This window comes from Sinocyclocheilus anshuiensis, unplaced genomic scaffold, assembly GCF_001515605.1.
Source record: "Sinocyclocheilus anshuiensis isolate Anshui unplaced genomic scaffold, SAMN03320099.WGS_v1.1 scaffold281, whole genome shotgun sequence".
Lineage (NCBI taxonomy): Eukaryota > Metazoa > Chordata > Actinopteri > Cypriniformes > Cyprinidae > Sinocyclocheilus > Sinocyclocheilus anshuiensis.
The window spans coordinates 508,592-535,587 of NW_015540849.1; the positions used below are offsets into that span (position 1 = coordinate 508,592).

A 26,996-nucleotide genomic window follows, 5' to 3' on the forward strand; every position below is an offset into this window, starting at 1 on the left:
AAATTTGTAAAAAAAAAAAAAAAAAAAAAAATATATATATATATATATAATAAATATTAATAATAAAATATACTATATATAGTATAGTATAATATACTATATATAATATAAAACTCAGGTGCTGAGGGTTAGTATTTATTATATGTAAGAAATATGTATGTTTTTCCAATGCCCCCCCTTTCAGACACTCATGATATACAGGCCCAAGCTGTCTTGACAGTTTCAAGCTGGGATAGAAACGTGTATGTTATTTCAAGATCTGATGAAACAAGTAAAGCAAGGTACTGTACAGTATGCACAACACAAAATCCACCAGTGCGTGTTGGTAATGTGCCTAGACATTGACACAACGCCACTTAGCTTGGCTTTGAAGTTTGAGCTGTAAATATGAGAGGTCAGTACATGCTGTGTGTGCTTGTTAGAGAGTCATTCTGAGTCATGTGCTTGGCTTTGCCATTCCACTGCTGTTCTAAGCAGCTTCTAGTTATATCAGCCAGCTTCATGGTTATCAAATGTTATTCAAGTCATTTCTTACAGCATTTGCTTTGATTATATGTCTTGAACATAATTTGATCATGGTGCATGTCAGCAATGAGTCCAGGAATGATATGGAGTTACATTGTAGCTTTTGCTTTATTAAAAAGTGCAGCTGATGGAGTTGAAGTGAAAATGCTATGCTTGACTGGTTGTGAACCCTGTCTTTGTTTATTTGTCCTATTTGCAGAATTCGAAGGCATTGCTTGTAGTGTTGTATGTTGTACAGTGTTTTCCCCCCTATTAATAGTTTCTCTTATCTCGAGATAAAAAAGCATTCATGTTAACTAGCTTGGAACATATTTCTTATCATACATCACTTACATATTTTTAAAATAATCACAATTACAAAGGTGGTAAAAGAAAGAAAGTAATATAATAAACATTTCTGTAGCAAGAGCGCCCTCTGCTGGTAGAGACTTTCCTCAACATTCAAGAACATACTGTAAATGTAGTTTAGAACATAGTTAGTTTCTTGTTTTCTACTGATTAATCAGTATATGGGAATGTTCACCATTTCAAAAAAAAAAAAAAAGGTATAGTATTCCTGTGACATACTTGTAGTTCAGACAAGGGTGGTAAATTGACAATGTGATTTATTGTGATATAGTAATGTGGAGTAAACAAGATCAAGATCACTTTTTATAGTTATATTATGTCTTCACATAAATATATTTTTGATGAAGATAGATACAGATTGTATTTATGTACCAGGGCAGTAGAATACTTACCAGGTCAATGCCATTACCTATTTATTTTTGAATTGTCATGCAGTAAATTCCACTTCTTTAATGCCTATTTTCATGTGAGGTGTGGCCAAATAAATTTAAATGTCAACTCATAAATTGAAATAGAGATAATACTTTAAGTGTGAATTGTGTACAGCCCTGTTTGTGATGCTTTGTTCTCAGTAGACAGAATATTTCAGATATAACTTAATACAGTAAATCATTGTTGGGTTGCAAATATGGGCCCTGATTCAGTAAGGATGGTAAGCACTTATTTAAAAAAAATATTGATTTAGATAGCACAACGCTTGAATGTGTCCCAGTAACCACAGCATTTTTGTGCCAGTGAATACAATGTGTTATGGACGTTGTGTTTTCAGGCTCGTAATTGCTACTTATTTATCAGTTGTGACTTTCTCTTATTTGCTATGTATCTCATAACTGCAACAAGGGGGTCTCCAAAGAGGCTGGAAAAACTGTAGTCCAAGCTACTGTACACTGCACTAATGAAAACGTCTCAGGTTACTTGTGTAACCATGGTTCCCTGAGTAGGGAACGAGACACTGCGTCCTCTAGGGGTCGCTATGGGGAACGCCTCTTCGTGACCCGTGTCTGAAGCATACATTGAAAAAACACCAACTCGTTGGCCAGCGACAGCCATGATGTCACTACCGGTGCGACTATAGTATAAATAGGCGCCGGGAGCACACATCATTCACTTCTTCGTCTGAAGCTTGCGTCCGCAGCATGGCAAGAAACCTAGAGGACGCAGTCAATGAAGACGAAGAAGAGAATGATGTGTGCTCCCGGCGCCTATTTATACTATAGTCGCACCGGTAGTGACGTCATGGCTGTCGCCGGCCAACGAGTTGGTGTTTTTTCAATGTATGCTTCAGACACGGGTCACGACGAGGCGTTCCCCATAGCAACCCCTAGAGGACGCAGTTCGAAGTTCCCATGAAAGGGAACCAAATGTTTCCATGTTTGTTAGCTTTCAGTATTATACTTTTAATACAGGCTGGTGGCTTGTCTTCTGCACAGAGTTAGGGTTAGATAGATAGGTTAAGTTAGAAGTGTTCACCATGTAATGAGTTTCTTAGCAAAGAGTTTCTTCAAGTGAAGGCTCTTTGATTTATTTGATTGGACATGTCATAATACAATTACAGCTTACTTGTGTGGTAGGCACAGCAGGTTAAAGACCGCTCTTTAACCACACTGAAGTATTACCACTGAACAGTTTGAAAAGGATATTCCTGCTCACCAGACTAGTTATGACTCCCATTCTAGCTCAACTATGCCTCAAAGTGTTTTGCAAGATGGTAGAAACTACATGAAAATGCTGCAGCGCTTTTTATGTATTGATGGTATGTAGCCTTTGATTTATGTATTCTTATGTATTGACTTGCTTTGCTTTTAAATTGCAACAACAGAGCCCCCTGCTGGTACAGAGTACAGTCTTCACCGCAGAGACAAAATGCATTAGAGAGAAGGCAACAAAACAGCACAGTGGCTCTGTAAGCTGTTTTCTCTCACTTTTTCTTTTAAATATCCTTGATGCTCTTGTAGCAGACCAGTAGTGTTCTGTTAAAATGACACATGTTTAAGTTTTGTAACATATCACAGCTCTGTTCTCCCAAGTGTACGTTCTCTCCTATCCACACTGCTGATTCTTTATCAACACTAACCATCAACAACATGGTTTGCATTTCCTTTGCATAGTAATTATGTTAATCATGCTGTTTAGATTGCCTTTGAATTAATTTAAATTTCAAATCATAATGTATTCTACAATGCAGCAGGCTAAAGACATGTAAAATATGGATATTTAAGCTTCTTTTTTTCTGATTTACATTTTTAAAATGAAATGGGGAATTCATGCTCCATTTCTTTTTTGAGATTTAGACAGATTAGTATAACTCAATAAATATATATATATATATATATATATATATATATATATAAACACTATCAATGAGTACTATTAAGTGTACTGTAGTTATAAATTTCTTTGTTTATATTAATATATAATTTTTTAGATTTTTTAAAATATTGATATAGGCATTTTTTAAAAAACACATCAAAAAAAAAAAAAAATGTCTTCCCCCCTCATTGCTTAAAATGTATTTACAATAAAACAGTAAGCACATACTTTTTTTTGCTGCTACCAACTGCTAATCAGCGTGTATTATGTTCATCTTAAATTTGAAGAAAGTTGTGTGCTTGCTAAAAACGTCTCGCTCCTCACAGTTAATAATTTTAAGTAGTTTCAATTTGGACATGACTGAAAGTGGTGATGTCTGCGTGTGTAACTTGTTTTCTTTGAAATTTGTCCATCTATTTCCACCAATTTTACCATTTCAGGCCAGTTTGCGAGCATGATAGGTGGACATCATTGCATTGACAGGCTAATCAGCCAAACCTGTTTTTTTTTCTGCCGTTGTTGCTAGTGGACTGCATTACTTTAGGAAAAATTAGTGATTTACACATTATTTAATCTTATATTTTGTAATATTCCTATGTTCTGCCTCTTCTGAAAAAAAGCCACGGATCTTTGCACAGTAACAAAAAAAAAAGATATATTACAAGATCTTCCACTGGATGGCAGTAAGTAAAATCAGCGCATGTGTTTGAGACACCGCAGACCTTGTCCTGTAAGGCCACTGTGACCTTTAGTTCTTGGAACTGAAGTTGTGGAACGTCTAATGACTGCAATCAAAACTACTCAAATCTGAAGTATGAGCAACAACACGAGCTGCCTGAGAAACAGCCGACGTTGCCAGCGGTGTTATAGGCTGCGCTCCTCGACTGCGCAATAAATATGAAATCTTTGACCTATGCTTTTGTGTGGCGGTGGCAAATTTAGCTACATTGGGCTTCTCTTAAATGGAGCGGGGAAAAATAACTGGAACACAATGAGGGAAAAGAAGTTTGTCAGACTTCATTAAGTATCAAGGGAACATCGCTGGAACTGGCAACGCAAAGCGCACCGGGCCCGTGTGCCATTAATCATGTCTGACAAGGAACTGGAGCAGGGGGTGTAGGGAGGGAGCGCAGTACGCGGGTGCCGCTGCCAGCGGCTCTGTTTATGATTACTGCGAGGGGTCCTGACTAAGCTAGCAGCCCGAAGAGGAGCGGAGCAGAAACCCAAGATCAGGAAAAAGTCAAAGCCAAGGAGCTCTCATCCAGCATTACTCCTCCTCCCTTTCAAAATGACACAGCCACCAATATGATTAGACCAGAGCGCAGACTATCCTCCAAACAATTACTAAGCAGTTGAAAAATTGAATGGCGTAGAAAAACGGTGAGATATTGCCTTTCAGAGCAAAGTCATCAGTATATTAAGGTTCGCTCTACTTTAATTTGCCATTGTGCAGGCTTGTATCAAGGGGAGGGGGAGAGATGGATGGAAAAAAAAGCCTGCTGACTGCAGCTTAATCTGCGCTCTCCGTTTTGTAAGCTCTAGCAGCAAGACCGTGTCTTTCCTCCTTTCCTTGGTCTGCCACCCCAGATGCAGAAAATAAATGGGAGTGAGAGAGGAGGAGAAAAGAGGGCCTGTGACTGGTGGAGATGGAGGCCTGTGTTAAGTGCTGTGCTTGAAAGCACGTCTGGCCTCATTAGATGTCAGTTGTAACAATACTGAATGGCAGCAAGGACTGCTGTGAGTCTCACAACCATAAATCACGCTCTGACAGCTCACTGACAGGGCTGGGAACCGGCACACATGCAAACACTGAATTCTCTCTCTCAGCCGCACATTCTCCTTTTTCTCTGACGCACAACGTCTTTCTCTCCTGTTCTTTTCTTTCTTTCTTTCTTGCGCATAATCAGTGCACAAAACGAACGCTGCTGGCTCTCTCGCCACAAACCGCGCAGTGAAATTTGGTGCTCTTTTTGTTTTGTTTCTCTTTCAATAAAAACATGGGATTTTTGACACGCATGCATGTTCTTAATGTGCGTGCGAGTCTGGAGCGACGGGCAGCTCCCGCCACTGTCTGCCCGTGTCCATTAGGCTGACATGTGACGGTGTGTGTGTGTGACATCGTTGCTGAGGAAGGAAGCAAGAGAAACGAGGCCTGTGGGTCATTAATCACTACTCCCTCTGACACACACAAACAGAGCTTGCTTCTAGGGCCTCACACACACACACACACACACACAGCTGTTCTACTCTCAGCTCTTCAGGAACGTTGACTTCTCCACCCAGCATTTCCATTCGTGCCCTCCATTAACTCCCTTTTGCCCGTCTGTTTTCTCTCTCTGAGCTTCTTCTTGTCATCATTCTCTCTCTCTGACATGTTTTATCTTCTCATGAACATATTGAGGGATATGTTCGTCTGGAGAGTTTGGGACCGCCTTTTAAATCTCCATTCCCTTTTCTAATTTTTCATGTCATCATTTATACTGATAGCTGGTAATTTAGCATGCTTAGGTGCTTCTTGCCATCATCTGCTTATAGTTCTGACTAATAGAAGCTGTTTATTCTGAGTATTAGAAGCCAGATTAATGAATGTTGTCTAGTATGTTTGCGTGCGTGAGTGTGTTACAGGTCTGATCAGTCTGTTCAATGTCTTCCATAGGGCTGTACTGCTTAGTATGAAGATATACAAAAGTACAGTGTGTGTGTGTGTTTGTGTGTGTGTGTGTGTTTGTGTGTGTGTGTTTGTGGCATGTGTGATTCCAGGGAGGCACAGTGAGGGGTTTATGGGAACTGAGAACAGAACATTATCATGAAGGAAATGAGAGATGTACAGCTTCACATTATGTCATGTTAAGAGAGGTTCACAGCTGTTAGCCATTTTATTAATGTACAGGGAGTGGATATGAGCAAAGAGAGGTCATAAGGAGACCTGAAAACTGAAGCAAAATAATTGCAAAAATAAAAACAGCAGCTGTTAGAAGTTGTTAAGTTTCCTGCTGCTCAAGATCTGTTTTGGGTATTTTTATACTGAAATAATTGGTGCTCTGTATTGAGTATATACATTTTCCTTGCATTAAAGTCAGTTGATGGATCACTGTTAAATGTAATCTTACAAAGCTCAACATAAATATAAATTTTTTCATATGCTACATCGTAATGTTTTATGTCTAATTTCACTTGTATCATTTAAATATTTGGTTTTACTTTTTACGGTTTAATTTTTTTGCATTTAGACAAATGCATTTTTTTTGGAACCTTTTAAACTTTTTTCTGGAATCTTTGATGAATAAAAAGTTAAAAATAACAGCATATTCAAAATAGAAATCTTTTCTAACAATATGTCTTTACTTTTTATCAATTAAACACATATCAAGTAATAAAGCAGTGGTCAGTTGGATGTGGGAATAGTCTAAAGAAGTTCAACACTGGTAGGTTAGTGGCAAGCTAATTTTCTACCCAACATGTGGTTTGAAAAAAACTGTAACCATTGAGTCTAAAGAAGACCTCCCTGCACAGAGCAATAGCTCTGCGGTCCATACAAGAATTGTTAGCCTGTCTGCGTTCCTGATGAATAGCTTGCAGATCCATTGGTTTCCAATACTGTCAATGAGACAGTGGCTAATGAATGTGTGCTCTGTGTCATTATGCCACAGAAATCTTAACCAGTGAGTGTGTGTGTGTGTGTGTGTGCATGTTGTAACCACCACTGTTTAAGGTCAGCAAAGTGAAATAGTCAGGTATCAGCACTTTAGCTCCTGTTAGGAGGAAAATCAGTCATTTCTAAGGTCAGCTGTCTGACACACACACACACACACACACACACACACACACACACACACACACACTATGTCTCCCACAAACACTGTTAAGCTGTTCTATTTTATTTGACTACTTAAAAACAATGCCGAGATCCCTTTAGCGCTGACAGGATCTGCTTTCCTTCTTACGCTAATGACTGTTACTTCACTGCAAGTCTGTTGTATGCTATAATTACTACCACGGTTATTTATGTCATAAATCACATGCATGGTATTTGTTCAACCGCCGCAAGTTTGGCCAAAAACATCTAATGAGCATATTTGTGAGATGAAGCCATGCAGCGTTGTTGTTTAAACTCATTAAACCTCTAAAAAGTGGCAAAGATAAAACTGCTGTTGACTAGTAGGTGCTTTCTCTTGTCTCGCTCCCACTCTCTGCAACATCCTGTGACGTTCTATGTCTCTGCCACACTACACGTCCTTCCACTACCTAACACCTACCCCCACCAACCCACCCACTCATCTCACCTCGCGGTGGCCTCACGCACCAGCACTGCCATTAATCAGTGGCCAGGATCATGTCTGCCAGTTAGACTAAACAAGAGCATTTGTGAGGATTTGCTCTCCCTCATTAATCATCTTGACAGCTTGAAAAACACATTTCCCCTTTAATGACTGTATTTGGATAATCAGGTCTGTTTGCTTCCCTGCCAGCTTTTCTCTCGGTCTCTTGCGCTCTCTGTCCCTCTCCTGCCTTCGGTTTTTCCTCTCCCCAAAATGGCATTGAGAACAGCTGGGTTAGCTTACCACCAAGACAGAGAGGGCAAGGAGACCGAGTGGTTACCATCACCGCTGCTAAAAGGGAGGGAGGGGGCGTTGAGTCAGTAAAAATAATCACATTGCTCTGGAAAACTTTTGCTCTTACTTAAGAAACCCCTGCCGCTTCTCATAACATTAACTTGGCTGTTCTGCGGTGCATGCTCGCTTCCACACACATACACGTACACACATTGATGGTCCATAAAATATCCCGACATAGGCGGAAGGAAAATCTGGTGACTTAGAGGCCTTAGGTAAAAGTTTTAGAGCTGCGTGGTATGTGCAGGCTTGTCACATTATGAAGAAAAATGGCAGGGTGTTGAAAAGAGTACTTTTATCTCTGTATATTTAATTAAACAAGAACTGACAGATTTCTATACCTTTCTGTGCCCTTAGGTTTTGAGTGTGGACTCGTATTTAACCTTTAATAGTAGTGCTATATATAGTGAATGGGAGAAAACAAGTATTTTACACCTTACTTTTAACACCGCCAAATTTCTTTCCGTCTGCCCGGCATGTGTCAGAAGGCAGCTTAATACATGGTGTTTAATGGATTGGTTGACCTTTGGGTTTAACACATCGTTGTGTCATGCTCGCACCTAACATTGCCCGTTGGAAGTTTATAAATGATGTCATACAGTTCACTTAAAGCTGGACTGCACATGACAGCAGTATTTAAACATTAGGACAATGTTATGCCAAGCTTGAGGCTGAGGGCAGCAGGTAAAATAAACTATTACAAAGCTCTCCATATTCCACATGTCCTCATAGCGGTGTTCACAAATTACAATATGCTAGTCATTTTATTAAAGCACATTATTCTGGATTAATGTAGCTAGTTGTTTGAAATTATATGCCGATTATATATACTATTTATATATACTGACACTGAAGTGCACACAAAGCACAGAATGAACATAATGTCCAATCATGACATGCAATGAATCAAAATAATTACATAATGAAACTGAAAACATTCCCCAGCAGATGTCACTACATCATGCTGCAGAATTTATTACAGAGGTCCTTCAAAATATGACAATTTGAATTCTTAATAGTATGTGTTCCTAGTTATATTAGAGGCCAGATACATTTAAAAGATCCCATGAAATGGTTTGATGAAGGCAAGTTTTCCTGTGTTGACGTTTTCGTTGAAAACAGGAAGTTGGGCCACTGGGACATATCAAATGGAATATCTTTTAAAAGATGTTTTTTTTACGTCACCGCCTTGAACTATGATTCGTGCTATTCTCATTCTAGAGAGCATTATTTATTGGATAAAACAATTTTTTGGCGCCTAAAAATTCAGCTTTGCCATCACAGGAATAAATTTAACACATTATCATATTTATGTATTTTAAAATATATTAAAATAGAAAACTTTTATGAATATTAAATATTACTTTTACCATGTTTTTGATCAAATAAATGCAGTTTTAGTGACTTCTTTCAAAAACATTTTAAACTAATTTTACGTATATGGGCTCAATGCTAATAAACAGACTAAAAGCACAAAAAACCCTCAGTTGAATACACTCTCTATCATATTATAGAGGAAGCATGAGGTAACTGAAGCATTTTCCTATGCCGAGCCATAAAAGGTCCTGTCACTCCAGGCATGACTCGGGATCAATCTTAACCCCTCCGTTCCGGTGCCAAGGCACAATTTTTCATGTGCACAACATTCGTGACATCGGTGCCGTGCTCCCCCAGTGCGTTTGCAAATGGAATCCAGCTGTAGCGGTGGAATGCATTATTAGTGGTTAGCCATAATTGCAACACACTCGTTTGCCTGTGTTGTCAGGCTGTCGTCACACATGCACACAGTTTCGCTAGACAAATGGGATGGCTAAGAGATCACTGGGTAGAGGTGCTCACCGCCACATTTTTTTTTGTTGTTGTTGTTGCTGGCGTTTGGAGCTTTATTTTGTGATGCGGTTGATGTGATTAAGAGTCCCGTGGAAAGTCCTCAATGGATTTTTTTAGTCATGAAGCAGCAGCAGTCGTGTGATTGATTGCTTTATGAGCTTGAGGAGTGTGTGTGAGAAAGAGAACGGTCTGGTCTGCATCACCGTGACAAACAGTCATCAGAGTACTCATGCGGTAATTAACAGAGTGTAATGTATATGGAAGTTTGCGAAGGGAGAGAGAGAGTCTACATTAGGCTAACATAATCAAAGAGACAAAACAAGAAAGTAACAGGAGAGAAGCCAGGGGAAAAAGAGGGTGTAGGTGAAGAGACAAGAGACAAGACCTAAACAGAGAGAGACAGCCCAAGAAAAAGAGTCGGGGAGGGAGGGGTGATCTAACGCTCTCCCTCTCTCATTCTTTTTCAGGTTGGGGCTGTCAGCCTCATGAGTTGCTGTGGACTTGGCGGCTAATTGAGGAGCAGCTCCACACCCTGTCGTCATTAATCACTGGGGCTGCCGGGCTGCCTGCCCAGGACACTGCTGTGATGGGCTGCAACTCTCTCTCTCTCTCACTCACAGTCTTTCTCTCTTTAGTAGTTGACTGGACACATTGGGAATGGGGGGGGTCGCACCCCCCACCTCCATTCTAAGCCCAGTGGGACAGCAGAGAAAGGGAGAAAGAGATCAATCAAACAGGTGTAGCCCTGCTGAGAAGACACTGGTCAGGGACTAAATTAACTCCACACCCCCACCCACACATCCATCCAGCTCCCCTCCCCTCCACAAGCAGGCGACAGAAACAGAGTGACTGCATATTGACTCAGCTGGAGCCCGGGAGACGAGGGAAAGAAAGATAAATGGCAGGGAGAGATTGATGAGGAGAAAGACAGAGAGAAGGATGCGTCCTCTCCTGTCTGAAGTGCTAATGAACTGAGAATCTGTGTGTGTGTGTGTGTGTGTGTGTGTGTGTGTGTGTGTGTGGTTCATCTTAGTGCTTAAGAGCATCTCCACTCATCCTGTTTGAGGAAAATGGTTCTGAAGAAGAGTTTACACACTGGCCGCTTCTGTTTGAGACATTAAGCCTGACATAGTCACGCAATCACATCTACAACATCGAATCTTGACCCTCTTTGTAGCACAGCATTAAGCAAGACTTTCTGAACCACAGGACACAACACATTCGGGTCAAACAATGGGGACTGCACTCCTGGGGGTCATGTCAAGCATTTGATAAATATTTCTCTATTAACAGCCTCCCATTGTCATCTATTGCCCTTTGTGTAGCAAGGCAATCCATCAGAGTGCACTGGGAGTGAGTGCATGGCTCCCATGGGTTATTACCAGGCTATCATTGAGCTGTATTTAAGACCCAATACTCCCTTGTGCTGAGGCAGCTCTTTACACAATGCTGCAGAGGCACAAACAAGCAGCAGTGACTAACACTGCACTTTCACATTACGAGCAGATCAGTAAACAGACAGAGGACCTTATTTTGTGTTAATAGCTTGAACTAATAGGGAACAAAACTGTCAGTAGTGTAGAAAGCTAAAGTCAAAGATTGGTTGCTCAAGTGAAAGTGCAATTCTTTTTTTTTAATACCAACCCAAACAAAAATAAATCTGAATGTTTAAATATGCATTTACGAAAGGCCTAATTGAGTTTTTTTGATTAGTGTGTAGTTATTCAAAGTGTGACTGTTAACTATCTAACGTTTGCTCAAAATTACATAGGGCAAAGCATGCGTGTTATTAAGAGTGTAAGAAACGTATATGCAAGAGAAGCGAGGGACATCAACACCTCTATAAATGTAATCAAGTATCATTTATTACACAAAATAAGACTTTGTTAAATGGATAGCGCTGCCATCATAACATAGTACTCTTATTTTAATTATTTTCCCCTCTTCACTTCCATCCCCAACTTGCAGAATCAGCTACAATAGAAAATATATCACATTTTTCCGTTTTATTCTTTGATAAGTACAAAATAAACGCCAAATCATAAGGAACAAGATAGCTGTTGACCGAGTCATGCTCATCTGTTCTCCAGTAAAGAAAATGAGTTGCACAGATCTAACGCATGAAAGAAATTGACGTTAAAAGAAAGATTTTATGTCCGAGACAATGTTGTAGTCTGTTGTTGCAAACATTGCATTATTACAAAGTGTATGAAAGGAGCAACCATGTTCATACTGTGAAAATACTGCTCTTGTGTGAAAATGATAATGAACGGATTTTGGTGGTAAATGTCCCATAGAAATCAAAAAGTCAAGCGCTCGAGAGAAAAATAAATACACACTTTTGGTAAATTGAAAATTTTCCGGCATTCTCATTAGCTCTCCACCTTAAAGTTCATAAGGGTTCCCTAATATCCTAATTGAAATTTAGAGTGATCATTAATTAAGCAACGGTCATCCAAAGCAGATGAGATTTTATTCCTCATTGCGAATATAACTATCCCATGTTTTTTGCTTCATTCTTTTTAGGGGAATCCTGCATGTTTCTGTGCTTTCCAGCGAGCTCATGCCAGTATCTTTACACTGTCCAAAATCTTTTAATCACTGGTACCCAAGAGCTGAAGCTGAGCCCAGTCTCTGGCCGTATAGAGCATAGGGAGAATAGTAGGGCGCTGTGGCTGGGAGAGAGTGCATAGGAAGGGATGGAGCTCCTGGCAAGTGTGCCTTTCCGTAGGGGTGATACCGTGCCAAACCTAGCCCTGGTGATCCACGCAGGGAGAGGGAACTGGGAAGGGCTCCTGGGCTGCTGGGAGGAGGCAGGTGGAGGTGGCAGGAAGCGGCAGAGGAGTAGCCGGAGAGCAGCTTCCCATCCACACCTGGCAGAGCCGTGTGCGTACGCAAATGGGCCAAGAGTTCCTCTGAGGTGGCGAAGCGTTTGTCACACGGGCCACCCACTGAGACCCAGTTACAGGCGTGATGGAGCGTTTCATTGGGCAGCATGAAACCGTAAGTATACAGAGGATGGGACAGAGACGAGGTGGCGCTAGAGGACAGAGAACTGGGGTGGAGGGAGTGGAGGTGATGGGTGGGATACATAAGAGGGAAGCCAGTCTTTAGGGCAGATGATGGATCATGAACGCAGGAAGAGCAGTTGCTGCCCCCGAGATGAGGTGCACTGGGGTAGGTGAGGCAGTATGGGTCCCTGCACAGACCCTGCATGAAAGAGGGAGGCGAGGCCCCTGTGAGAGGACTGGAGCTGGGATGCTTTCCTGGAACACCCATCCCAGCACCAACTAAACTAGACTTAACGGGATCTAGCCCAGGCACAAATTGAGAAGGATAGCCGGTATAGGCCCCGACAATGGAGCCGTGGTAGCCCATGGTGGAGGATGGGAGGGGAAACACAGAGTGGCCCGGTTTGAAGGGAGACACTGGGGCGATGTGGCCCGCGCCCAGGCTGGGCTGAGGGGGTTGGGCGTCAGACTTACTGTCAGGTTGAGGACTGCTGGAGGAGCTGGCACTGCTGGAGTTCACACTAGCACGTGCGTGACTGGAGTTGGCGATCTGTGCAGTGTCCAGGCTTCCAGATTTACTGTGGTCTGAATCTTTTTTCCCATTGCGATCGCCACTGCTGCTGCTGTCGTTCCCTGGGTCCGAACCCGCAGCTTTGGAATCCATGTGGGAGGTTTGTAGATGCGTTGGTTTCTGTGATATGGGAGACTGAGGCTGCCGGTGTGTGTGCGACTGTCCTGATGTCTGCTGAGAAGGAGAGCTGGCCCGTGGAGAGGAGGCATGAGGAGGTAAAGAGGGGCACGTCACAGCTGCAGAACCGCTATTTGGCACTCTGAACCCCGCTTTATCTGCTGAGCTGTTGATCCCAGCGCCATCCTTCCGACATTCTGATCCAGTTTTAGAGTAAGGCTTAAAGCTAGACTTGTCATCTAGGTTCTGATGCTCCGCAGGCTTCAGGCTGGAGCTGGTGGAGCGGCTGTCCTTGTCTCCATGGCTGCTGGAGGAGAGGGATCCCAGTTTAGAGGAGGGAGGAGGATCTGGTTTACCGATCTGGGAGCAGGTCTGGGCCAGCAATGCTAGGGGACTCTTTTTAGCATCAAGCTATGGGGACAAAAAAGACATTTTCGGTTAACTCTTTATTTTTCTTCTCATGGACTGACAGAAATGACCAATTCAAAACCAATTCTAGACAATGTGCTGAATGATTGCAACATTGCTCATATTTCTTCACAAAATATTAGACCATTTTGTTTATATTTAGATTAGGTTTGAAACTGTGACATCATCCTAAAATGCGAATTGAGAAGTTTCCGTGGTATAGTCACATTTTAAATATATTAGGTGGTATAAATCGCTTTGAAATCGTTTTTGCAGCACCTAAACACAAAGTACACTGTGCAGTGTTTTATTTAATAAACAGTCGTACACTGCACAGTGTACTTTATGAACATCTATTGCTTTATTTATATGTAAGATAAGCTTTAAAAATGTAAGTACCGTAAAAACACGTCAGTAGCGATCAGGAAATATGAAACCTTAAAATGCTGCCAGATAGTGCAGCATCCAGATCCGGACTATCCATTCAAAACAGCGCTGAATCGCATTCAGAATCCTTAGGCGAATTCTGAATTAAATTCGAGGCGCCCGAGATAAACTCTAATACTAAGAAACGATATAAAACGCACACGAAACATCTATTAACACCCTTTCACTTAGTAGAAACGCACAAACTCGGACAACCGAGTAGTTTTTCTGAGTGAAAATATTATTTTTTATTAGAATGAAGTAAGAAACAGATGCATTAGAAAGGAGTAACTCGTACCTCGATGCTCACTGGCGCGGAGCTGAGTGGCTGAAGATACTCCGGGTGAAGTATGTGACTTGTGTGAGCGGTCAACATTTTGAGAATCCGTATAGGGAGCCTTTTTTCCTGACGCGCGGGATCACGGTACAGCAGTGAGGCGATCGAGTCGGTTTGGGGTCTTAAACAGGTTGGCGAACTATCGTTGTTAATAAAACGACTTTTAAGGGTCTGCTGGTTCCGTGAACTGACTGCAAATCCAGGAGGCAGTTCGCTCATTTGGATCGGGGCGGATCGGAGACCTGTCGAGGGCAGCGACGGGGCGGGTGTCCTTCAGTTTTCATTTAGAGATATCCAGTGTTTTCAAAAAAGAGCCAAACGACATTATATCCTTTTCTATTGGCAGTTAAATATCCAGTTGAAACATCAGCTCTGTGTGTAGTCCAGAGAAAGAGCTGTTATAGTCTCTATAGGATACTCCGCCTCCACATCGTTCCGTCACCGAATCAGTGTTGCCTTGAACCCCAAAACGATCGCGAGTCCTTTACGGGCAAACGACGACTCGTAAGAGAAATAAGAGAAGTCTTGTATACTTGTCGTAAAATAAAAATAAAGAAACTACGCAACAGAACTACTGGGAAATATGGTGTCAAATAATGGCATTCCGTTGGTCCGTGCGCGCTCCAGTGTGTGCTCTACAGCCTCCGTACGCATATACACTCTGCTCATGAAGATCTGAGGGAGAACTTCAAAGCGCTCCGCCGCCGTCCAATCGCCTGCATCTGCATTAGTAATAAGTGGGTAGGCACAACAGAGGCGGAGACTGTCCTCCTCGCTTCGGACCCGCTGGCCAATGCTTGCTCGTTGTGTCAAAACATGCAAAGACTCTGACATGCCGTTTTACCATTTATTTTATTACTTTTCTAGTTTTGTTAATAGTGGTTACATTAATAGTTAATTTAGTATGACTTGAATTAAGAGTATCTTATTTTGTATTTACTATTTATTGCAATAGTAACTTTAATTAGAGAAAACTTTACACTAGTAATTAATTCCTTGCTACTAGTCACTTCAAGTACCTTTCTTATTCTGTTCTGTGTTAATGTAAAAGTGGCCATCACTGTGGTGATGTTGGCTCATTTATAAATATTTATTTTAGTAAATATGTAGGCTACTAATAAGTTCGAATTTACATTAGTAAGTATTGGAATAGTCACTATTGGATTACTAGTCATTTTAAATATGAGTAAAGCATAGTTTTAAAGGGATCATATGATGCGATTTCAATTTTTCCTTTCTCTAATATTGAAAAACCTTGTGGACAAAGATATTATGGATTCATCACTAAGTTGACAGTTTTTCAAACATTGCTACTTTTTATTAATAAGTAAACTAATTCCGATGTATTTATACATGTCATTCAAAATGACATTCATACTACTATAATTTGTCTTTGCATAAGGTCCAAACGTTATATTAATAATATAGTCTAAAGAGTATTTCACATTTAAACACAAAATTCTAATTTAATGCTGCCAATGAAGTTTTACCGTACAAGCTTAACTGTAATAATAGAGCGTTGTGTTAAAAGGAAAAGCTGAGAATGTGGTAGCAGTTTCTTTTGTTAGGTCAAACAAGTCAAATGATATTGAGCAATACATTCATACATAATAACAGCACATGCCTATGTGTGCGCCTCCAGTTCTGGAATGTTAATAACTTTATTACATTATCCCATGTTACTTTGCCATTGAAGTAATTTAGCTAACTTAATTATGCAATGAATTGACTTAATCATTGAAAAATGAAGCCTGACAGAGGTTATTACAGGGAGACTGTGCTAATTCGTGTCTAAGTAACTTTGAAGTTCAGAATATTTAATGGCTTTGATTGTTCGTAAGTGCTTATACCCAGTATTATTAAACCTCAGACATTGGACCGAGTTGTATTACATTATTTTGGCAAGCGTGTTTGCGAAGCAATCTTGCATGTATAGGCAAAATTGTTTGTGACTTTTGTGTGCAATCAAATATGATATGACAGCTTGCACATATGTGTGTGTGTGTGTGCGTGTGTGTGTGTGTGTGTGTGTGTGAATTTATTTAATTTGATTTAGCTGTCATGTATTGATAATGCATTGTCCTTAGGATGAGCCATATTTCAAACTGACAGCATAAAAGTTGCCCCCATTTGCACAGTGCTGTAAACATATGGACTGGAGAGAATATTTATGTTTCTCTGAATGGCAATACCTGTCAAGTGAGTCAGAGAGATGAGATAGGCCTGATCTCTGGAGCTGTTCTCGGGGTTAAAAACAAAGAGCACCTGGGAAGCTTCTTGAAAGGTGATGTTGCCTGCCTTAGTGTAATAAAAATGACAAAAAGACAGAATGCATGAACTGTTGACCTAGGGAGAGGAGGAGCCACAGGCAAACATGTGTTTACAGGGCTTTGTCTCGCGTATCTGGGAGGCAGAGGTGAATATTCATTTAATAATGGTGTGCAGGGAGGAATGAAAGCCTCGGGACACTGCATTTCAGAGGCAGAAAGAGTTTTAAGCTTGTCAGCAACCTGTCATTTTAGATCCCACATACAGCACACACACAAACAGCCTCCCACACTTTCACAAGTACCTACAGATGATCAAAGTTGACTGGAGTGGCAAAGTATTAAACAGCTCTCAATCATGCATAACAGTTATTTCTGTCTTGCTAATCTACGCTGTTAAGTTAATTAAACTGTCACTCTGTCTCACAACACAAAGATCCATCTCAAAATATAGTGTTTGTTAGGTTTTAAACCCACGTTGTCTTATTTATTCAGGAACTACACATTGTCGAGTCAACGTAAAGGCGCATCTGCCGTTGTTAAACAAGGATCTCTTTACCCGTGGCATCTAAAGCCATTTAACGTTCTGCACGTGTGTGTGTGCACATGTGTATTGAGAGATAGCAGCAATGGATGAAGTCACCTCTCCTTCTGTCAACAGCCCTGCTGTTTGCTTTGTCATTATTAGTGTCATCCATCACTTGCCACCTATACAGGAGTCTGTAATGCCTGTGCAAATCTGAAAAACTACAGGAACATTCAAATTCAGATGCGCTCAGGGTTAAGCGATATGATGCGATCGCTTCCTTTGAACAGATCAGTTGCCTTTGCCCCACACAAACAGATACTTCAGGTTATGACAGGTGTGGTCTAACCTGTCAACGAGCATATTAATGTGGGTAGACGTTTTTTTCCCCCTACTTTTACTGTCGATCCATCCCTGTTGCCACTCTGTAAAGTTTGGTCGAGATGTCTGGAATGTTTCCGTTTGTCTAGAAATGATGTTACTAGTCAGAAACCCAGAATCACAGGGTGTAACCATTGTTGTATTCTTAGGACTGCAAAGAAAATGAAGGATCGCTGCCTTCTTGAAAATGCGAAGAAAAAACTAAAACCTCAAATCTTAGAATTCCAATGGTTTAGAATTAAGATGGATTGCCTTACAAATACATTTTCAGGATAAGTGAGTTTGGCAGGGGGCAAAGGTGTGGGTGGAATGGAGGGAGTTTAAAGGCACCCTAGAGGAGGAGGAAGGTAAAATAAAAAAAGAGAAAGAGAGTGAGAGAAAGAACTGAGGGCGGGCTGGAACAACGGGGAACCGCTCCTTTCAAGTCTGGCCTTGAAGTGGGCTGCTAACAGCTGTTTTGACGTATAAATGACGGATGGTCATTTCCTGTTGTGGATTTTAAGGGGCAGGCCTCCCCTTTAAGAGGCCTGTCTGACCAATCCCTGTTAAGCCCGAAGGCGTTCGCCTATGCATGACTGTATCAAAGCACAGGGCTTTACCATAACTTTGACTAAACAAAGGGCTAAAAGCAGAGGCTAGACATCCTGCTTGACTGTAGCCCACTCACATCCCTCACTGTTTCTTATGAGAGGTCACTCAGAACAGATTACTGAAAACCTACCGGAATTTTATAGCAGGCCATCATTCATGTTAATGCGAAACAGCAAAGGAGATGAACATGGGAAAAAGAAAAGATTAAAGTACAAAAATAAAAATAATAATTTAATTAATATTAAAATACCTTGTTTTGTCTGCTAAAACAAAACTGGTGTTTGCATTTCTCAAGTTATATTTTTATACTTGACTGGCACAGAACAGTTTGTCACTCTTTGGTACAGACTGAGAGACGGCAAAACCAAACAACGGATGGTCATTTCCTGTTGTGGATTTTAAGGGGCAGGCCTCCCCTTTAAGAGGCCTGTCTGACCAATCCCTGTTAAGCCCGAAGGCGTTCGCCTATGCATGACTGTATCAAAGCACAGGGCTTTACCATAACTTTGACTAAACAAAGGGCTAAAAGCAGAGGCTAGACATCCTGCTTGACTGTAGCCCACTCACATCCCTCACTGTTTCTTATGAGAGGTCACTCAGAACAGATTACTGAAAACCTACCGGAATTTTATAGCAGGCCATCATTCATGTTAATGCGAAACAGCAAAGGAGATGAACATGGGAAAAAGAAAAGATTAAAGTACAAAAATAAAAATAATAATTTAATTAATATTAAAATACCTTGTTTTGTCTGCTAAAACAAAACTGGTGTTTGCATTTCTCAAGTTATATTTTTATACTTGACTGGCACAGAACAGTTTGTCACTCTTTGGTACAGACTGAGAGACGGCAAAACCAAACAAACAAAAAGGATGCAAATCACTTGCATTTAATTACCTGTGACTGATTTATGAGGTGAGTGGTATGAAAAGGGAGCCCAGAGGCAGGGAGTCTGCTGCTCATGCCTGGTCTGTTTTCCAGAAATAATAATCCTGTGAAAAAAGAGGGACAGGACAGCTTTATGGAGTGTAGCTGACATGGGAGACCAACCCTGGAGAACTGTAAAACGTAGCACTCTCTTTCTCTCTTTGCTTTCACAAACCTCACAATCCTTCGGAGTGATTGTGAGATTTTTAGGATCAGATATTTAAAAGTGCATTGTTCCACTGTGAAACTTGGTGGAGTATTTCTAAGAGTAATGTTTGTGCGTGTGGAAGAGATGATAGAGAGAGCTTATCAAACGAGGAACATATCACGAAACGGAGCCAAAAAAAAGAGCCCAGAATGAAGATTTATTTAGTTCGGCGTGAATAGCGCACACAACAAAACACACGCAGGGGGAACAAATGGCACAAAAGGCTCTTCCCAGAATCCTCAGAGAATGGGAGCTTCTCAGGTTGATTTAATGACTCATCTCTGTGTTTTGGTATAATCAGACTTGAACATCTTGAGTCTCTCTGATCCAAAGACGTGAGTGATTGTGTGATGACAGGATAAATATTTGTGTGAAACCACATGCACATGTGACAGAATGGAATATTGTACAATGAGATGGATGAACTAGACTTGAGTAATAGTTATATACCCAGTAAAAGCTTATTTCCATTTTTTCATGATATCGGTGACGTTGAGTGCTCTCACAGGCTTAATGGCTCATCTCTCTTGTCGCCTCTGTGATCAAGGGCCTGGCAGATCTACTCATCTTCCTGTCTCACTGATTATCTCTGAGTGATTATGTACATGCCCTACAGTTAATGGCAGATCTTTATTTAGCTTTCAAACATGTCATGTGCACCAAAACACACAAGCACACACACACACAATGAACTTAAATGCACCCTTCACGCTCAAACAAAAGGTCCCATTGTCCTCCACATGGTGAAGTTACCAGGAAGGGTGGGAGAACTACCCGGCTACACACAGCAGAGCCACAAATCAGATTGCTCTATATTGTTGTGTGAAATCTAAGCAGGCATCAAAAGGTGTTTTTTATCTGTTGCTGGCCCAGAAAACGCTAGCGTGGAGCAACAGTTACACCATTCATCATGAGGCTCATGACACGTTCCATTTTAGTAATGTATGGGGCAAATGAAATCTCTCTATTCCTCAGGCAAGTCTGATTCACTTTTTAGAGTTCACAAGTTCCACGCTCATTCCCACATTTCATTTCTGAGTCACACTCACTGGCGCGCACCGAAATAATTAACTTTGTAACACAAAACAGACGTCAAAGTAAAAGATGATACTGACCTAGCCTGTATTGATCTTGTCAATCAGCTCACAGTTGACTGACAAGGCTCAAACGCTTGCCAGTTGATCTCTAAGCAGGTTGTGTCATTTTGTCGCACATAATAAAAAGATGTAAACTTGCTGCCTGAACAATAACAACTCAACAGCCCAGTTCTTGGCGGCTTGTAAAAACTGCAGTAAAAACACAGATGTTTTCCTTCATCACCTCCCTGGAGTCCTCCATCAATTCTGAAAATAAGATTACATCATATATTCATATACTGACAAGTACATGATGGCACATTTTCTTCATAAGGCATTCTTTTTTCCACCATTTACTAATAGCAATTAGAATAAAATACAGGAGTATACACCATTCAATAACAAATTTTTTTATCGCTATATTCAATTAAAAGGGTGGTTGATTGCGATTTCACTTTTTAAACGTTATTTAGTGTGTAATGTTGCTGTTTGAGCATAAATAATATCTGCAAAGTTACGAAGCTGAAAGTTCAATATAAACGGAGATATCGTCTTTTAAAATTCTGGCAGTTTAATGCTTACAAAAACGGCTGGTAGGGACTACAATGAGTTACTTCCCGGGGTCGTGGCATCACAAACCCAGATAAACCCCGCCCTCGGGAAAAGGCAGCAAAGGGGGCGAGGCTATGCTGCGCTGCTTTAGAGAAGAGGAAGAGAAAACTAGGGGTGCACGTAAAAATCTATTCATATATGAATCGCGATTCTGTCTTCTAACGATTCTAATGGATTCACAAGTTTCAAAATCAATGTTCTAAAGCAGCGATTCTTAATACTGTTCCTCATGTCGGCTGCTCGGCACATGCTCTGCATCTCTCTCTCTCTCTCTCTCTCTCTCACTCTCTCGTTATACATGCAGGTTACAGTTACAGAGCATGCAGTTGCCGTACTGTATTAAAGCTTTAATCAGGACAAAACAGTATATTAAAAGCTAACATAAGCAGTAGCATTTACAAATAACAGCATATCTAAAAGTAAGAGCATTAACACATGTTAGACTGCACCCCATAAACACAATCAAGCCTAGAAAAAAAACAGTGAACCACCCCTTTAAAAGATATTAATATATGATTTTTTTGTAATTTCTTTTGCGTTTTGTAACAATTTTGAAAGCATTATAAATGCTAATATTATTTAAATAGTTTTTTAAAAATATATATTCTATTATTTGAAACCAGATAGAACACTGTTTCTGTTTTTTAGACCCGTCGTAGCATAATCTGGATTCTTGTTTGGATTGCTGTATTATATTTAATAATACAGGATTAGAATGAATTTATGGAGTGAGATTTAAAGGCATGTGGCAGAGTGTCAGCTGTCAGTCATCACGGCCCGCGGTATGGAGGAGCGCCCTGTCGGTCACAGAGACTTTTATGTGATGAGAGATGGAGGCGCTCAATTAAAAGCCTATCAGCGTGTAAGTAAATCAACACCTATCAGCCTTGTCACTTCAAACAAATGTTTATTATACTGCTCCGCCCACCTCATTAATCTCGCACTGTTCACCTGTCAAGACGAGGTCACAACCGAGGAACGCATAAGACAAACTGGATAAGGAAACGGATCTCAAAACATTTGGTCTAACTTAAATGCGAGCTCACTCGAGAAACAGGATATTATGATTTTTTTATTATGTCCTCTAGGCTGTAGTCATAATTATATATTATAGTTTTAACATTGTAACTGTATAATGGTTTTTAATTTAAAAAATAAAAGATAATTAATTATTAAATGAAAAGCAATTAAAAATGGCATTTTCTATCCGGTTCCGAAATAAAATACTCTAATAAATAATGGGAAATATAGCAGAGGAAGAAGTGAACTGCCTCACTGTACAAGATCATGATAAAGTCATTTGTGCATATTCATTTCAGATGCTATGTTAAGCGTAAGCTCTTGCAGTATCGCAAAAACTCTTTCCCCTTCCCTTTTCACTGTCTTTTTGTGCGACGCTAAATCACACACAGTAAAGAGCCAAACCAGCATCAAATGATGATGTGCTAAAATTGTCACTGGCGTCCTCACTGAAGTCTTTTGCCGTTTCGTTTAGACACGATTCCCCTGGTTTTCCATGATTCATTTGATTTTGTTTTTCTGTAGAGAGCAAACTCAGGTTCATTCGCATTTTACTTTTCTGGTCCTGTCTGGATTTGTCTCCCGTGCCCAATGACCTGGCCAAGTTTGAGCCTTATAAAAGGTTATTAGTTGCCAAGAGAGAGAGCGCACAAGCTTCTTCCACAAAGCCTGCCAGAAGGCTACACTGCCTGCGTGCTATAAATTACCCTCGACAGGCCGCTAGAACCGGGGAGCTGGAGGAGAGGAAGAGGGTGAAGAAGTGGGTGCAGTTTTCTTTTCGGTCCCCACTTGATGAATGAGCCTCAGAACAAGGCAGAGAATACATCATATCACCTTTAATAGGTACACATTTCCACCACCATAACTCAGCGTTTAAAAATAGAGAAAAGCCATGAAATACGGTGCCGTATATTCCGGCCGTGACACTTTTACGAGTCCTCCCTGCAGTATAAAGGCATTGATTGCTATTTCAAAGTGCCATGTCAGGCCCAATACTGAGTACAACCAGCTGCTACACCGAGAGAGCGAGAGGTGGGGAAAGAGAGAGAGAATGAGTTATGACTGCTGAGATTTGGGTGATCTTTTCAGAGAGTCATCCGTAGCTGTAAATTTACAGTGTTTGTGCTCGGTGTTATTGAAACCAAACCCAGAGCTGCCTGTCAGTCATCCATTCTCGGAGCTGCTGGAGAGCATTCCTCTCCTGACAGAAACAGTCCCTCAGCGAAAGGTGAAAGAGAGCACAAATTACACATGAAACGACAAAAGACTGGCGCTCATGCTCTCTCTGTCTTCGTTTATGTCTCCCCCCGCCTTTTCTCTCTCTTTTTCTGTCTGTCTTCACACTCGCCTGTCTGAAGACTTGAAGACTAGTATGTGTCTAAATTAAATGGTTGTGACTTTACCCTACATGCCTTTGTGCTCATTTTTAGGGCCTTAAAGGGATAGTTCACTCAAAAATGGATATTCTGGTATCATTTACTCACCCTCATGTCATTCCAAACCTGTATGACTTTCTAGATTTTGTCGTTTTTGTTGATATCACTGATATGCAGTATTGTTTTGTGTTCCAAAGAAGAAAAGTCATACATGTTTAAATGGCATGAAAGTGAGCAAATTATGGTTCTTTTTGGAACTTTTTTATTACAGATTTTTATTTATTTATAGCAAGAATAAAGTGTGCAACCAGTAACGCTTCTCACAAGGGCAACAGGAGGTCATGAAAAAAATGTTGGAGAACTATGAAACGGGTGGGTCTTTTCAAGTGTAAATAAACTGTTTTTGTAACTTTTGTTGTTATATCATAGGTCAAAGCACATGCCAAAAATTAATTTCAAAATTCAATACATGCTCTTAAACGTGTAGAAATTCAGACAGATATCTGCATTTGGCAGACACTTTTACCAAAGTGACTTGCATTTAGGGTTAGGAATCGAAAATCAATTCCAATTCCAGCATCGGATACTTGTTGTATCCGATGCTGGAATACACTGAAAAACTCTGATTCATCTAGTAATGAAACAAGTAAATCTTGAGTGAGTCATTGAATCATTCATTTGTTTAGTTGTCTAATGTTTTTTCTTCAGAATTGTGAGAGAACCACAACATCCATTTAAAAAAAAAAAAGTCTAAATTTATCCAGAATCGTGCAGCTCTATTTTGCAAACAAACAGCTCTTAATCGAGTTCAGTTTTTATGTAGCCGGCTGATTTTTGTTCATGGTATTCAGCAGCAATGAAATGTTTTGCAAAAACACAGAATAAACATGTTTGATATCTAAATGTTTGACTTCATTTTTTTTAACCACATTGGAATCGAAACTGGGAATCGATAAGCAGAATCAGAATTGGAATCGGAATTTTAAAGTCAAACGATACCCCACCCTACTACTTGCATTGTGTTTCAGATATGCATTTGATCAAATGTATGCATTCCCTAGGAATCAAACCCATGATCTTGGTGTTGCTAGCGCTGTACTCTACCGTCAGGAATGCCAGTTGCAGATGCTGGTAGCCATTTTGTTCCGTTCACCTCAATAGCTTCCCTTCCTGTCTTTATTTTAGAACTTGTAAAAGGCATTTGACCTTCGTATGCTTAAAAAACTTGAGGTTTACAATATATGACCCCTCTTCCTTCCACAAATAGAGCTAAAGCTATCATTTGTGTCCATTAACATTCGTTAAACATGAGGGTCTTAACTGGCTCGTATTAAAGCAGTGATGAGAAAGACAGGATGCCTGTAATGTTATTCAGCAGTCTCCCTGCCCTTGCTTTTTATTACCTATGATATTTATACACTGTTTCAACCTCTGACTCTTTCCAGTGTGCGCCGTAGTCTGTGCGAGCCTGTCAGATACATGCGGGGTGAATGTCTTCTGTTTCCAGCCCCTCTCCCTTCAGTCTATTAAAATCTGCTCTGGACTTCTGCCATAGGCACATCATTTATCTCAGCGCTGGCCAAGAAGAATTATTGTTGTGTAAATCTCAAAGCCTTTTAGGAGATCAAAGTTCCAAAATATAAATCACATTTCTCTGTAGATATAAAACGCACACATGCTCTTGCACACATGCGGCGGGGGAAAAACGCACATTCGCCTTCCCCGTGTGTGGATGCGAGGGAGGTTCTCCACCCAAATCTCTTCCCACAGGGTAGAGCGAAGACGGCCTATCCTCCTGCTTATCGCCCCTTCTTTCCTCTGTTCCACTCCTCCACCAATTCCCTCTTTTCTTTTCTCCACAGAGGATGCACTTAATCCTTTTCTCTTTGTTAACTTTAGCTTTTTTCGTTCTTTTTTGGAAGTCTCTATCCATATTTTCACCTACACCTACACCCCCATTCTTCTTCAATTCAAGGGAAAAATATTTTAACCTGATTTAAATCACGAAGGAATATGATTGATTTCACTATCATACATGTTTTGTTTTTTTTGTAGGCTAGGGCTCACTTGGTGGAAACAGGAAAGCTTAAAGGGATAGTTCACACAAAAATGAAAATTCTGTCGTGTACTGACACCCAAGTCTGTAAACTCGATTTCTTCTGCTGAGCACAAAAGATATTTTTAAGAATTTGTTTGTCACAGTGAATTTGTAGTATTATTTACATATCATTATAATCTTTATTACTATTTTTAATTGCATTTTATATTTTAAGTTTTTGTTTTAATTTTAGTTTGTTTTAGTACTTAAAACTTTTTCTGTTAACTTGTCAAGGCAATATTTATTTTTTTGTAAGTATAATTTTGCATAATAGTTGTTATTTCTGCTTTTTTCAATTAACAAAAAATGTCAATTTCAGTTCCGTTCAAAAGTTTCAGTTTTAGTAAACAATAACAACAGAATTATTCATACAGTGAAAATCAGTTGGGTCCAAAACAACATTGGACACCATTGTCTTTTTTTATGTGTAAAAACAACAACAAACAAACAGAGAGAAGGAGAGACATCTTAAAACTATCTTCTTTTGTGTTTAACAGAAGAAAGCAAGCAGCAACTGGTTTGGAATGACATGAGGATGAGTAAATGATGATGATTTTTATTTCTGTGTGAACTATCCCTTTAATTGAATTCTGTTGTATGAGCTACAACAGGAATGCTGCTGTCTGTTAGATCTTTTAGCATTGTGTCACTATGATCAGTTGATGTCCCATCTAGGTGTAACGCCATCATAAATCTTTTCTGATCCATCTTAGATATATGGCTGCTATCTAAAAAGCAAATATCTTACTTGAATACAAAACATGTTTTTTTCCCCCCTACACATTGCTCACCCTCTGTGGTAGGATGTTTTGTTTTTATATATAAAATATGATGAGAATTTTTGGGTGGCATGTTAAAAATGATCTCACTTCGCTGACAGGGCCTATATGGGGGCATTATTTTGACATCTCTCGTCTCTGTGATGAGTGTGTATGTGTGTTTGCGTGTGGCAACATTCTGATATGTGTTGATCTCAGTCTGCAGGCAGATTCTATCTACAAACACGGCTCGCATGTGGGAAGACTAAATGAAAAAAGGGGTTTGCCATTAAACTGCCAGGGATTATATACTGTGCGCTCTGTGATGTGCCAGCAAAACAGATTTGGTGGCATTGATTTGACAGAAAAAAGAGTGACAGAGAGAAGAGAGGGATTGGGGTGAGGTGGAGGGTTGATGGAAGGAGCATTTTTTTGGAGTTTTCTTTTTTTTATCCTCTCAGACACTTTGTCATTGTGTACTCTGTGCTTAGAAGTAAGAAAGTAAATATCCTGGATTGACTGCGGCTGTCAGGAAGGGTAATTTGCTGCATGTGTGGATTTAGTGAGATTTAAGTTACGTCTGTCTGGAGAAGTTCTCTCGGTCTTTGAGTGAATGCTTTAGATCAGAATGGATGATAGGAGGAGTCTGTGGAAGACAAG

General features: G+C 40.3%; 1 protein-coding gene and 1 long non-coding RNA gene across 2 annotated transcripts in view; one reads left to right on the top strand and one right to left on the bottom strand.

The window, feature by feature from the left end:
* Window positions 1–233: 233 nt before the first annotated feature.
* Window positions 234–26,996, top strand: part of LOC107687686 (uncharacterized) — a 61,791-nt gene continuing 35,028 nt past the window's right edge. The window contains exon 1 of the long non-coding RNA XR_001634156.1: window positions 234–281. This is a non-coding gene — a long non-coding RNA (uncharacterized LOC107687686). The remainder of the gene's footprint in view (window positions 282–26,996) is intronic.
* znf703 (zinc finger protein 703) lies at window positions 11,470–15,143 on the bottom strand. The gene is made up of 2 exons (XM_016485126.1): window positions 14,458–15,143; window positions 11,470–13,736 (listed from the first exon to the last, which is right to left on the bottom strand). Exons 1-2 carry the CDS (start codon window positions 14,713–14,715, stop codon window positions 12,225–12,227), a joined length of 1,770 nt encoding a protein of 589 aa, XP_016340612.1. The 5' UTR covers window positions 14,716–15,143; the 3' UTR covers window positions 11,470–12,224.

Bases quoted from the DNA above. Each gene is read 5' to 3' on its own strand.
- znf703 (XM_016485126.1), bottom strand. From the start codon at position 14,715: ATGAGCGAACTGCCTCCTGGATTTGCAGTCAGTTCACGGAACCAGCAG. The intron at 13,737-14,457 runs GTACGAGTTACT...TTGTCCCCATAG, and splicing joins CCGCGCCAGTGAGCATCGAG to CTTGATGCTAAAAAGAGTCC.